General features: G+C 37.0%; 1 protein-coding gene across 2 annotated transcripts in view; it reads left to right on the top strand.

Annotated features, from left to right (window-relative positions):
- The window catches only part of LETM1 (leucine zipper and EF-hand containing transmembrane protein 1), an 80485-nt gene that overhangs the window by 59904 nt on the left and 5918 nt on the right, over positions 1–14663 (top strand). For both annotated transcript variants that reach the window (XM_027836274.1, XM_027836275.1), the window contains 4 exons: positions 3004–3144; positions 8322–8456; positions 10411–10604; positions 12801–12957. In XM_027836274.1, coding sequence (XP_027692075.1) covers positions 3004–3144; positions 8322–8456; positions 10411–10604; positions 12801–12957 — 627 coding nt within the window. The remainder of the gene's footprint in view (positions 1–3003; positions 3145–8321; positions 8457–10410; positions 10605–12800; positions 12958–14663) is intronic.

Raw genomic sequence — 14663 nt, 5'->3', positions numbered from 1 at the left:
ATTCATTAGCCTTTTTTGGTTGTCATTTTTCTTAGGCTCTCTGCAACCTTTTTTTTTTTTTTTTCTATTGAGACATCATACTCTTTAGGTTCTTTTCTTCTTAGCTCTTTAACTACTTCTCTCTGGGAGTGCTTTATAGGCTCTTCCTCTCTCTTTTTTTTTTTTAAAAGGCAATTGGGGTTAAGTGACTTGCTCAGGGTCACACAGCTAATAAGTGTCAAGTGTTTGGTCTGAGGCCGGATTTGGACTCAGGTCCTCCTGACTTTAAGGTCAGTGTTCTATCCATTGCGCCCCCTAGCTGCCCCTTCTTCCTCTACTTCTTAATCCCTTAAGGTGGGTATTTTCCCTAATATGTATCCTTCACGTTCATTATTCCTCCCTACATGCTATCTCTTGGTAGTTTCATTTGTTCCCACAGTTTTCCTTCTACTTGACACAGATGGATCCCAGGTCTAGATCTCTAGTCCTGATACCTAGAGATCCAGGCCTAGATTCCCAGCTTTCCATAAGACCCTGTGTGGTGGTCCCCATGGCATTTCAAATACAACCTTTCCAAAACTGAGTCTATAATCTTTCCACCTGACCTTTGCATCCTTTGGACTTGATCATTTCCATTTGTAGTTGTGCTTTTAATCCAATTGCTAATGTTCAAAATTTTTATGTATCTTTAGCTCTTAATTTTTCCTTAAGTCTTTATATTTGATTGGGTTTCATGTCTTGTTAATTGCAGTGGGATTTATTTTTCTTACATTACTTATTTCCTCTCTTTCTGTCACTATCCTAGTCAGGCCCTAATTATCATATGAACAGAGTAGTACAATATCCAGTCTTCCTGCCTAAGCTCTCTCCCCACCCCCAATTCATTATTTTTTTCTATTGCCAGCATAATCTCCCGTATGTAAAGTCTAGCTCAAGTTCTGCCTCATCTATTAAGACTGCTCCCTCCATGCTCTTACATCTTCTTTAGGGCCAAGCGTAATGCCCTGCACACAAACACATAATTTGTTTGTTGAATCAAATGTGTAACTTGTAGCATCTCTTTGCACTGCATTTTATTTTGTGCGAAAGTCCTAAAGCATATGATTATTTTATGCCTAGTGCTCTAGTACTTTGTGTGTGTGTGTGTGTGTGTGTGTGTGTGTGTGTGCGCGCGTGCGCGTGTGTTTTGGTAATTTATATACTTTTCTGAGTAGATGGAGGTAGATAATAGTCATGATAATTCAGAATATAAGCTAATCTAAAAATTCACTTCTATTTGGTTTAGAGATGGGTACTTTTGCATGTAGATATATACACAGATACACATATGTGCCGATACACAGACATATATGTTTATATGTACATGCATGTGTGTTTTTTATCTTTTGGGGACTTTATAACTTTCCGAAGAAAATTAACCCTAATGTGAGGACTTGACTTCCTTAGAGAAGTAAGAAACCTTTCTTCCTGCTCAGTGCTGCTCTGTTCCAAGTTGGGAGAGGACTGTCTCATCTATTAGCTAGACAGAACTCAGTAGCCTAAACAGAGGTTGCCTTGTCCTTAGGGTGTTGGCTCACACTTTCCATGGGACAGGTGATCACATATAGCCTGCCTTCTCTGAGGTGGTAATTATTTTCCCCTTGAAAAATGCCTTTACAGAATCAGAGGTTTTTAGAGTTGGGAAGGGATGTCAGCTTAGTTGGTGGCCATCTAATTCTGGTCCCTACTTGAAAAAGAATCCCTGCTCTGATGTACCCAGCAGGTGTCAGCCAGATTTCCTTGAAGAGCACCACTGAGTAACAGCTATTACAGATACCGTTACTACTATTACTACAGCTGTAGTTGTAGTGTTTTTTCACATCAAGCCTATCTTGTCTCTTTATAGTTTCTATCCATTGCTCTTAGCTCTGACACCAAACAGAACAAATTGAATCCTTCTTCCACGTGATTGTTGGCCTTCAGATATTTAGTAGAAAACTTTCATGTTCCCCTGAAGTCTTTTTTCCCTTCTAAATATTCCCAGTTCCTTTAAATCATTCCCATCTGGAATAGACTTTTAAGACCCTGTACCATTCTGGTTGCCTTTCTCTGGGTGCTCTGCATCTTATTAATGTCCTCTTGGTGCTACCCAGCAATGAAACAAATACTCCAGATGTAATATGATCAGGACAGTAGGTAGTGGGACTCTTGTCTCTTTAATCCTGGACACTATATGCCTCTGTATGTAGCTCAACATGGTATTAGTGTTAGATCACATTCTTACTCATCGAGCTTAAGACCCCTGGTTTTTTTTTTCCAAACTGCTGTCCAGCCTTGCCTCCCCATCCTATATTTGTCAAGTTTTAAATGTTTTTTTTTAATCCAGGTGAAAGACTTCACATTTATACTTTTAAAATTTCATATTAATTAGATTCAGTCCACAATTAACACATTATTTAAGTGGCACAGGTGACTTAGCATCTTTAATCTAAGTTTGTCCAAGAATAATTGAGAATTAAATGTATTTTAATGTAAAAGTTATATATAAATTATATGTAATTATATATATGACTGTATTATAGTTATATAATTATATATAAAGTTATATGTAAATTATATATCCATTATAGTCATTTTATGGTCTTCTTTTGGCCTCTTTACTCACTTTCTTTCACCCTTCCCCCATTTCCCCACAACCCAAATAGGAACATGATTTCATAATTTGCAAGGTACTTTAAAAATATTGTTTTGCTTTTTTACCTTTATAATGTGTTTTTGAAATGTTATGTATAAGTAGAATTTTTTTAATTGAATCCTATTTTTCATACATTATGTAAAGGAAGCCAGTCAAGGGTTCTTTTGTAAATTAAAGAATCGATCTCCTTAATTTGTGTTTTGCAAATCCAAATGTTTATATCATGTTTATTTAAGGTAGGAACTTTTAATAACATAACTTGTATGGTGACCTTCATAGACTGTTACCCTGGAAATATACTACCTACTACTGTGGAATTATTTTTGATTTGTGTGTGGCCTTCAATTCAGAAAGAAGCTGAGTTGGGTCCGGAAGTCCTTCGGCAGGAAAAAACAATCCCTGCATCTCGAGATCTGGAGCCAGAGCTCACCAAGGTGCCACTGAAATCAGAGATTCTGATCGACACTGCCCCAGTCTTAGAAGGCCTGAAGGTAACTGACATGCAAAACATAGTGTTTGGAATGTTTTTTCAAGGCCAGGTAGGAACTGTGTGGAGAAGTTTCAATAACTCCAGATCAGTAAAAGGTATATTCAGGATTTCACGAGATTTTACTTGACTCTAGATAAACAGAATATTCATGAAAAAAACAAATAATTTGTCCTACTTTGTAAGTCAAAATAGAGCAGGTTTGATGATAAATATCAGTAATTTTGATTGATAAAAATTTCCATTATTTTGTCGACATTATTTTGCCTTAACTTAAAAGATGAAGAAATTAAAAAACAAGAAGGTTAGAAGAAACTAAGAAGCAAATGATGGAAGATATTTGTGGCAGTGAGAAGCGAAAATGTAATTTTATGTAACCTTTACTCTCAACATCTGTTTCTCTTGGGTATTAGTAACCCCACAGAAAATGTAGAGTTGTTTTACACCCCTTGCCTCCCCCCCAAAAAAAATTCCACTCAAGAATATTAAAATGCACTTGTAAGCCCTGTGTATAAATAAAATTGTTAGGATTGTTTTTAAATATCTAAGTTGGAAGATAAGGCTTCTAAACAAGGACAAATGCAAAAAAGTAGCATGAACCTGTAAATCTAGTGTTAGGAAGGCTAAATAAAGCTCAGGATGACTTGAGTATTGCAGAAAGTGTGAAGACCAAAAAAGGAATTCTAAAAAATGAACGTTGGAAGTAAAACAGAAGAGAGAACCAAGTGCCCTGGTTTGGAGAGGCAGTACTGACAGGTAGCAGGGGTAAAGCAGCACTCCCTTTCTCTGTCATGGAAAGTGGTCTTCCAAGGGAAAGGGTAGAATACACAGTGTAACGAACCAGTCCCAGCTCAGGATAATTCAGAAGGAGGGGAAAAAGCACCTAGTCTTGCTAAGTGAACCTGCTTGATTCCATTTAGGATAAAATTGAAACTCTTCAGCCTGGCCCTACAGGCTTTTCTAGCCTGGTTTCCCTTGACTTCCCACACTACCCTCTGCTCCAGCTAAACAAATGAAACTTTCCCTCAAACTCAGCTTTCCTTCTCTGAGGCTCCACATGTTCCTTTCTACAGTTTTTCTGCCTAGCATGGAGGACACTGACTTTCCTTTCTGCCAGCACCCATCTTTTGCAGAGCTTTCCTTGATCTTCTCAGTTGTCAGGGTTCTCTCCTTCATTGCCTTTAATTATGCATGTTGTATTTTCCCCAGTTAAGAGGGTTTGTTTTACGTTTGTTCTTGTTCTCCTAATAACTAACAGTAAATGTTTGAGTTCTGGCCTAGGCTCCTAAATGAACTTGAAGATATGGTCTCATGATCTTTGGAAAATTATGTAGAATGGGGAAAGTAACAGAAAGCTAGAGATAAACAATTGTTATCCTAGCAGGAGAAAATGGATTCCCATCATCAGTTTAATCTGAATCCCCCGCAAAATTCTAGATGGGATTTTTTAAACAGCTTTTGAACATTTAAAAAAGCATATGCTGATCACTAGCCATCCAACCAGTGTAGGTTCATTAAGAATAAGATTGACCCTCTTTCCCTTTTTGCAAAAAGGTTACAAAGTTGATAGGTCAGAAGAACACCAGTCAATAAGTGATTCTTTTGGGCAAAACTTTTGATGATATTCCATGGTATCCTTGTATGTGAAGCAAGGAAACATGCAGTGGATTATCTTATCGCTGGGCAGATGGGGAGCTAGTTTAAGAAGAAGAATGCTCACAATTTATGTAGCTCTTGAAGATTTACAAAGTGCTATGCAAATGAGGATTTCATTTGATCCTCATGACAGTCTTATGAGGTCAGTGCTGTCATTCAATCAATCAACAAGTATTTATTAAGTATTTACTCTTTGCCAGACACTGTGCTAAGTGTTGGGGCTACAAATAAAAAGGTAAAAAGTCTCTGCCCTCAGGGAGCTTACATTCTAATTATTGTTATCCCTGTTTTACAGATAAGGAAATTGAGACAGAGAAGTTAAGTGACTTAGCCAGGGTTTCACAGCTAGTGTCTGAGATGGAATTTGAACTCATATCTTCCTGACTCCAAGCCCAGTGCCAGCATTAGAAGTCACTGGCAGGGAATTAATTTCAGCAGTGATGAGTCAGAACAGCTCTATTGTTTGGGGGTTAAACTGCCATCAGCAAAACACCTTGATAACCCTTGAGGGAGTGGAACACTGTGTCTGGGGGCAGAGTAGCAGCCAGCCCAAAGTGGGTCTCAACAGCCCCTTTTGCTGCCCCTCAATATTCTTGAAGACCTAGTTTTGCTGTGCTGAAGCCTGCCCAACCAGGACAGTGACGTTCACTGTAGAATGTGGCATCAGCATCTCTGTCATAGATAATTGTAAGGCAGTATGGACCAGTGCAGTAATAGCTGGATTTGGGGCCAGAAGACTTGGCTTTGGAGCCCTGCTTTGCTACTGAGTAATTACTGACTTTGAGCAAACTCTGGGCTTCACTTCCTTCATACATAAATGGAAGTGTCTGGACTACATGATCCTTCCAACTTCAGATCCTTTGGTAATGATGAACCCAACTAAGCAAAAGAACATGTAGCAGCAGCAGCAGCAGCAGTAGTAGTATAGTAGTAGTAGTAGTAATAATAGTAGTAGTAGTAGTGGTAGTGGTGGTGGTGCTAGTAACACTAGCAGTACTAGTAGTCGTAGTCGTAGTAGTAAACAACTTAAATTTATATAGTGCCTACTGTGTACCAGGCGCTGTGCTAAGCACTTTACAATTATTATCTCATTTGATCATCACAACATCCTTAGGAGATAGGTGATGTTATCCCCATTTTACAGATGAGGAAGCTGAGGCAAACAAGGTTAAGTGACTTGCCCAGAGTCACACAGCTAATTTGAGGCTGGATTTGAACTCAGGCCTAAGTGAGTCAAACTTAGTGTAGTAGCTTTAAGATGTCAGAGATGTAGAAAGACTTTGCATTAAAAAGAAAAAATTAAAGTAAAATCTCCAGCTGTTTGGGAAACAAGTTTTACTATAACATTTTTATTGTAGCAATTTCTAATTTATAAAGGTCTGGATACATTCTGATAGTTTTGGAATCCTGTCAGTTTTCTCTAATGTGTCATTTGGCTTATAAAACTGAACTTTTAAATGCTTAGTACTAGATACTTTAGTACAATGTCCTAGGGTGTAGTGAGACTCCAGAGGCTTAGTTTCCCCTTTATTTGCTTAAAATTCTATAAATTCCAGCATTGCAAACAACATTTCTATAGGCTGCATGATACTCTCTTTGCTTCTGTATTCTATAGCTACTAGAAGTTGAAACTTTTAAGTCTGATGAAATAAGTGCTTCCTCTACATTTGTTTTTAAAAATTAGTAATTGTTTTTTTTAGTGTTTTAAACACAATTTGTTTAGTGTATAGATTCTGTTAACTTAAAAGCATTGCTTATATTATAAAGTAGGTACAACTCACTGCAGATAAATCTAAATTGAAGTTATCAGTTTGAATAGCAGTGTAAAGAAATAAGGGCTAAAGTAATCTAAATAGGGCAGTCATCACCAAAAGAGCTTGTTGTAGGATAAATCCAGTGGTAAAAGGGGGCAGAAGCTGTGGCCCTTGTCCATCTGGAATATGCAGCCAGTGAGTGCTGCTGATCTGTAGGCCACCCAAAGCCCGAGAATGCCTTGAAGGGCTTCCCAGAATGGACAGGAGGGGTGAGCCTTGCTGACCCTGCCCTTGTTCAGCTTGGTGAAATGAGGCAAATTTAGTGCCTCTTCAAGAGGCTTCTTTTTGGAGCTTCCCATGTTAGGAAATTTGAACCTACTTCTTTGTATAGTGAGGCCAAGTAATTAATGTTTTCTTTCCCAAATTGTTGATACATTAAAATATTTAGAAGGTAAAGAAATAAGAAAAGAATTGGAACACCATTTTTACATATAAGGATTCACTTATTGTATAGACATGGATTTTTCTTCTCTCTTAAGATTAGTAATTTTACATTTCTACATTGTTTTCCAATGTATGGAAACAGTTGTTCAGGAAAATGTTTTCAGTTGCTACTTTTTCAATTTTGTGATCTTCAAATAGATCTGTCAGTGTATTTTTTTAAACCATCCAGTTGTATTTAGCCTGTGAAACTGGTCAGCAGATGAAGCCTGTCTTTTTTTTTTTTCCCTTCAATCAGATTGCAGCTGGAAGAGTGTGTTGTCCCCATGTGTCCCTGAGAAATTGGTGACACTAAAGTGCTTCTTGCTCTCACTCAGTCTTTTAGACAGGAATAATAAAGTTGAGTGCCAGTTTTCTGCTGGGGTTTTTCACTGGAATGTTAAAGATGTGAAACAGAGTTTTTTCCACAATTCCCTCAGTCAATGAGATATAAAATTAGTTCTTAACACAGGTGTTGTATCTGGTACTTGTTTTTTTAAAAAAGAACAACTTAAAATTTTTATTATGTAAAAGATTGAGTTTAACTTTATGGGAAGACATAATTCTTTCATAGCAGTAAATAAGTAACAGGGAGGCATGTCTTACTCTCAGCAAAAGGTGTTAAAAGGTCCAGAAAAGTTGTTGGCATATTAAGAGACGTGATGGTTTTTTGGAATTTTTTTCCCACTTGTTTTGTTCTTCATTATATGGGTATTCATTGTGCCCTTAATTATATGGGTATCTTCTAGGTAGTGGGATGGGAGGAGCTATATATGGAAGGGAAGATGATGTAAAAAACAAAGACTTCACTAAAAATGGTTTTTTTTAATGAGGTGACACATCACCTAGTTAGAGTCAGATAGTCTAGACAAAGAAATGCTGGATTGAGGGCTAGCAGATCTGTATTTGATACTGCATAGGCACTAACTTCCATTCTCCAAGTCTCATTTTCCCCATCTTTACAATGTGGTGCTATTTTAAATGGTCTCTAAGGATTCCTTTCAGTTTTTGCATCCTAAAAGTCTTCTGTTCAGGCGTCTTGTGAACATTCCAAGGGATCATCTTCTCTATACCATTTATGATCTTGTTAACTTTCATTTTATCCCTTCTGGATCTCTGTCCTCTGACATTTAATTTTGGCATTAACAGGTTTGTTTGGTTTTTTAAATTGATAACGTGGTAGTTAGACCACTACTATGAATATATATTTGAAAACTTGAGCCTGTGAAATCATCCAGGAACAAAGTTCAAGTGTTCTCATTTATTATTTGGGGCTCTACATTTTGTCCAGGGAGAAGAAATAACCAAGGAAGAAATTGACCTGCTTAGCGATGCTTGCAGTAAACTGAAGGAACAGAAGAAATCGTTAACCAAAGAGAAGGAGGAGCTCAAGTTGCTGAAAGATGATGTTCAGGAATATAAAGAGGTACCAGGAATCAGTGGGAAGAGAGATGGGGAGAACAGGAATCTTGGTGAAGAGAGTTTTCCACTTGGTTTCAAGCTCTCTTTATTGGCTTATTATTCTCATGATGGGTAGTCTTTTTTATGTTGCTGTTCTGTCTGCCCAGGGTCTTCAGGGTCCTCCAGCAGGTACTGACTTGTTGGGTTTCGGGCCTGATCCATCGTGCACTTGGGATCTGTCATCCTGAATAACTCGATTCCCCTTTCTAAGTCTATTTGCTTATCTGTGAAATGACAACATGGTTGCTTGGTTTCCTTCCCTCGCAGCTTTGTTGTAAGGAAAGTGCTTCATAGAACTTAAAAGCGTAATAGAAATGGGGGATATTTGTTAGTATTCCTGGCTCCTGTGTTAGTGACCAGGAGAAAAAAATGCCTAAGCCGTAATGAGAATGGGTTGCAGCTAGCTGGTTCTGCCACCTTTGCTGAGCAGCAGTGTTCTTGGCTGCTCCCAAGGTTGGAGATTAGGTTCACTGACATAGGAGAGGAAGAAATGGAGAACTGAGCTGTCTGTCCCTTTTTACTCTCCCTCTTCCTGGCCTGATGCTGATTAACAGCTTAGGCAGCCTGTGATAGGGCAGAAAGGAGAAGGGGAGTGGCTTCCTTCTCATAGTAAGTTTCCATTTGGTGATGGTTTGCAATTTAAAAGACAGTCTGTAATGTGGGAGTGATTTTTATATGGCTTATATACTGTCAGGTGCCATTATTACAAAATCACTTCATTGTTACCCTGTTTAATACACTAGTATATGAAAGAAGATGTAGTTATTTCTTCTTTGTCTAACTGAGTAGAGTAACTGCAGAAATGGAAGTGTTTTATAGTGAAGATGAAGATGGATTTTCAAAAATGCCTTCAGGAGTGATGATGAGAAAGACTCTACTGGTTTATGATATTTACTCCTGGAATTAAGATTGGGATAAAAGTAAAATTATAGTTCCTAATATTCTTAAATGTATGCAGTTAAAAGTCTCTGCATTACATCTCATAAATTAAATTAACATTTTAATATTAATATTTTAAATTTATAATATTAACATTAATTAATAATTTATTTCTGCTGATATTCTGGCATCATCCTCTTTTTGACTTGAAATTAAATTTGAATTACCAGTAACATATATCTTGATGTACTGTTGTTTAACTGCTAAGTTAATATAGAATGTGACTGACAGATCACAAACACAGAGCAGAATTAAAGGACATTCATTTCTTTTACTATATAATCAGAGTGGCTTTCATTTCCCAAATGTAAGGAGACAGATAAATATGTTTTTATTGTTACTTTAAAAAGAAATGTTTATTTTTACATATCATGAGAAAGAATTGAAACTTTATCCTATTTTATATAATGACTTGAAATGGGGGAATGTGTCTTAGGTCTGCTGATATTAGTTTGGTTTTTCATAAAGCTTATAAAAGATTATTTCATAGAGGTGGGGTGGGAGTGGAGCAAGCTTACATTTTTTGCTTTATTGCAATGTTCATTTTGGTGTTTAGATTCATGCTCCTAAAATTTGGCTTTAAGAGGAAGAATGATTCAGATATTAACAAAAAGTTGAAATCCAAAAAGGTTTTCTTTCTCTTGCCACTGAATAAAATTTCTGGTGATTAGAGATAATTGTATGCTCAATTGTATGTTAGTCAGGAGCAAAAAAAATATATATATACTTGTATATTATATGTATACATATGTAGAGTGTGTATGTATGTGTGTGTTTAGAGTTTTATATATATATGAGAGAGAGAGTGTACAGTTTCTGTGATTGATAACAGTGGAAACTCTTGAGTACCTAACATATGATTTTATATCTTTTGAGTGCTAATACTCTTGAATTTTATTACTTCCTCAATGTTAAGCTGTATTTTAAGTTTAAACATATCTCATGAAGATTTAATGTGTCATTTTTTAAACCTTCATCAGGATTTGCAAGAGATCAAAAAAGAGCTTTCCAAGACTGGTCAAGAACAGGTTATAGAAGAATCTAAAGCAAGCAAGAGATTGTCCAAGAGGGTGAACCAGATGATTGGACAGATAGGAAAAATACTTCATGAGTTAGAGGACGATCAAAAGGCAGTAACAGGGAAAACGGACAGTAGTAATGTCGTTGCTACTGGGTAAGTGGTGATAAATTAATTTGGACTTCGTTTTTTATAGTGGGATGACTATTTTAAGTACAATGTTACTTTCAAATATTAGGGGGAAATTGTTTTTAAAATTAGTTACTTAGAAATATTTTGCTTTGATCACTTGTTTTTGTTTTTTTAAAACATGCTTCCAAGTACCTGAAAGCTATAATGTTTGATCCTCCCCCCTACCCCACCCCACCCCCTTCATCCTACACATAGTTTCAGTCTCAAGATAATTTATTATAATTCCTGATGACTTTAGTGATATAATTGGGGCTCAGTAAATGTAGATGATGAAGAGTCACCATTTAGCTAGGAACTGTAAACATTGCTTGGATACAGAAGTTAATCAGTGACTAGACATTATTTCTGCTTTAATAACATATAAATGGTACTAGAGAAACATTTATAGACTCTGGAAATAAGAAATTGAGGAACAGATTATGTATCTTCTAGAATTCTGGTGAAATACCATAAAAATGCTTTGTGTAGTTTGCCATTCTGAGCCTTTGTTTTTTCCTTGTAATGAGTTTGTAAGGAAGTTCTGATACGATGAGAAAGATGACATGAGAGCCAGGGGAGGAGCAAGGGTGTTCATGGATGAGATGCCACTTCATCTAATTTGGTATTAATGTTTCTATGAAAATTGTTGCTTTTTTCTCTTTAATTTTAAGTTTATTATAGACTTTTGTTTACATAGCCACATCCCTAGGAATAGAAAATATCCCAGTTGTAACTCAATAATGGATTATTAAAACAATGTAAAAACAGCAGGGCCTTGCATACTGTTGACATTGAATTCCCTTTAAACCAGGTCTCTGGGTTCGGTCATCCACCTATGAGCTAAATTACTTTTCAGCTCTCAGTCTATGTTCTGTGACTGTATGATATACTTCAGTGTGGCTATCCATCCAGTTATTCTAATCCATCTGCTCTTCTGAAAGCAAACATCTCACCTAGACTTTGTGTAATGTAACCTTTCCAGACCCTTTTCTGGTGGGACTGGAGCAGGAATCCTATAAATTATGTTTTAAAGAATTCTTAGTGTAATAATGGATTAACAAAAGGTTTTATCAGATTCCCACTCTCCTAGTGAGTGCTGTGTTTAGTAACTGTACCTAGGAGTACAAACCAAAAAATGCACCAGAGCTTATACTGTATCAAATATATAGTTTTTTAAAATTCTACTTTGTATGTCTAGTCTTTGTTCCTTGTTTTTGAATAAGAAGTTGGAGAAAGCAGGGCAGAGGGTTAAAGTTAAGGGAGAGAGTTGAAAGGAACTTGGGCAGGTTAGATGGTAGGTTTAAGGTAGAGGAAGGATGGAAGTGGGGGGGTTTGGAGTCAGTTTGGTTCAGAAAGTAAAAGGAACAAGCACCAGCTTCAGAGCATGTCAATTAGATGGGAAAGAATCAGGATGTGCAAGTTAGATTCATGGGTGCAAACTGATAGAAGATTTTAATGGGAAAGCTCAAGTATCCAGTGATGTCTTAGGTTTTGAAGATTTTGCTTGTTCAAGGACTTCAGAAGTGAAGACCAGAGATCCATAGTGCCATAGGGAGAAATTGTCTGAGACTATATATAAAGTTCATGTGGTATGCATCCTTTGAAAAGAAAGTTGTGTCAGGGTTCAGTCTCTTGAAGGAAATGTATAGAAGCTGAAAACTGATTTAGGAGACAGATAACTAATTCAGATGTGATGTATAGACATTCTAAAAGCCCATTTTATTGGGCAGAAGGGTTGGTACAGTGACCCTTAACCAAGTTCCCAAGGGAAACACAACATTCTGAGCATTTTCTGCTTTTTCATGGTAGCACATTTCCAGTCCAGATGGTCATTTGTACTAATGCACTTCAGTATTTTAAGAAGGAAAAGTGTCTTTAATTTCTTACTTAGAATTTGTAACAGTTCCCTTAACATTTCCCCAATCTCTTAAGTAGAAAAGATGTTGGGACCAAGAGACTATGTAGCTGGGGTGGAATGTCTTACCCTGAATATTAATATTAATTTGGATAGGACTTTGGACAGCAGGAAACCTGTAAAGAATGTTACTACCAGCAGAGCTATTTGAGTTCAGTGGGCTGTCGTGTGGTCAGCATTCTGCTGTGGGAGATGATGACATGCTTCTGCTCCTTGTATATCTGTTTCTAGTTCTTCTGTTCATAGTAACTGTTTGCCATATACAGATTGGGTTTCCCCCTTAGGGAAAATGTCATCACCATCAGTGAGCTCATAAATGTGATGAAACAACTTGAGCAAATTCCGGAGAGAAAATTGATGAAGTTGGCTACTGCCCTGGATGAAAACAAGGATGGCAAGATTAATATAGATGACGTTGCCAAGGTAAGCATCAAGTGAGATTTAACAGTGACAAAAGGATAGAGAGTTATGTAGAATTTTTACCAAAATTGAATTAGTGTAGTTCCAGTTACCTTTAAAAAGAAAAAAGCCATGGCTTCCTCTTTTGATGTCTGGAATTTCATTTTTGTTTCTGCAAAGTGTGTATTGTAGGATACAGTTTGTACTTCCATTCATTGATGTATTTCTACCTGGCTTGGGCCCACATTCTATTGCATAGTTAAAACCAACAAGACAAGCCACCCAAACATACTGAAAAAGCTTTCATTGTCCAGGCTTCAGTTAGGAAATGTAGGAACAGATTTCAGTTAAAAATGTAATCATTTTTATTGTCTATTTCCAGTATTTTATTTTAGATTCTCTTGTCTCCTTTGAAATTATGCCATAAATTAGGGAGGTTGGGAGGGAGAGACTTTTCAAATTCATAAAATAGCAGTGTGTTAGTCTAGTAAGCAAAAGAAAGAAATTTTGACAGAAGCCTTTAGTCAGGAATATTCCGTGTTCCCTAATTGTTTTGTTCCAGATTGCTATGTTTTTGCTATGTGTTCTTTGTTGCTTTTTGCTTGTGTTATGTTGAATAGATCCTAGAAAGGGATCATACTTTAATTTCTTTGCATTTTTTCTCATTGTTAGTTGCTAACACCTGATTACTAACCTGTACCTGCCTGCTTTTTCTTTCCCTTTTCCTTCACAAACTTTTCCTGAAATAAAAATTTCAAGTGGAAATTTTCACTGGCTTTAAAAATCAAACGGAATGTTCTTCAAATCTACAACTATTCACCAGAATATTAATGTGTTATAGGGTGAGGGTAACACAGTAGGTGAAATGTATGTTGTTATTTCATCCTGTTCATTTATTTTTTTTTAAAACATTTTTCTTGTTTTTCAGGCAGTTAAGAGAAATTTAATGACAGGCCTGTAGGTCATCAGGGCTTGTAAAAAACCTTGAGCCTCTCTCAGTCAGTACTTTTTATGGGTTGTATGTTTGTAGCGGAGTTGTTATGCCTAGCTACTTCATTATCTTTTTGAGGAACGGGATTGATATCATCACACTCAGTTCTATTGTAATCCCATTTCGGTTTTCATCATTGGTTGGAATGTAATCTATCTTTACCTTGCCATTTTTGATAGTTGCCAATTGCAGATAGTTTTTTGGTTGAGGCAGTTGAGGTTAAGTGACTTGCCCAGGGTCACACAGCTAGTAAGTGTCAAGTGTGTGATCTGAGACTGGATTTGAACTCAGGTCCTCCTGACTCCAGGGCCAGTGCTCTCTCCACTGCACCACCTAGCTGCCCCATTGCAGTTAGTTTTAAAGTGTTCATCTCTCTGGAGGGAATTTGGAACAATGGGAGTTGAGAGAGTATGGGCCAGGAAGGGGATCTCCATAGTGGAGAGCTGCATTGTGGTGAGGCCACTGTTTGGTTAAATATATAGTGGAAGTCACATTAAGGGGCAAAGGTGAGCATAAATAAACACAATACCTAGAGGCCTCTACTTGAATCAAGTAGATTCTTTCTTTTTGCAAATGCTTACAAATGTGAACTCCACATTTGTTCACACTCCAGATCCTAAACTTAAAGCTGGAAGGAACCTTAGAGGAGATTGTAGTCCCATCTCCTCATTTTAGAGATAAGCACACTGAGCCCCAGAGAAGTGAATCGTGTTGCCCAAAGTCACCCAGGTGGCCAGTG

This window comes from Vombatus ursinus, unplaced genomic scaffold (assembly GCF_900497805.2).
Source record: "Vombatus ursinus unplaced genomic scaffold, bare-nosed wombat genome assembly UNPS02014818.1, whole genome shotgun sequence".
NCBI classification, from domain to species: domain Eukaryota; kingdom Metazoa; phylum Chordata; class Mammalia; order Diprotodontia; family Vombatidae; genus Vombatus; species Vombatus ursinus.
This window is presented reverse-complemented; position numbering and strand designations above follow the sequence as displayed.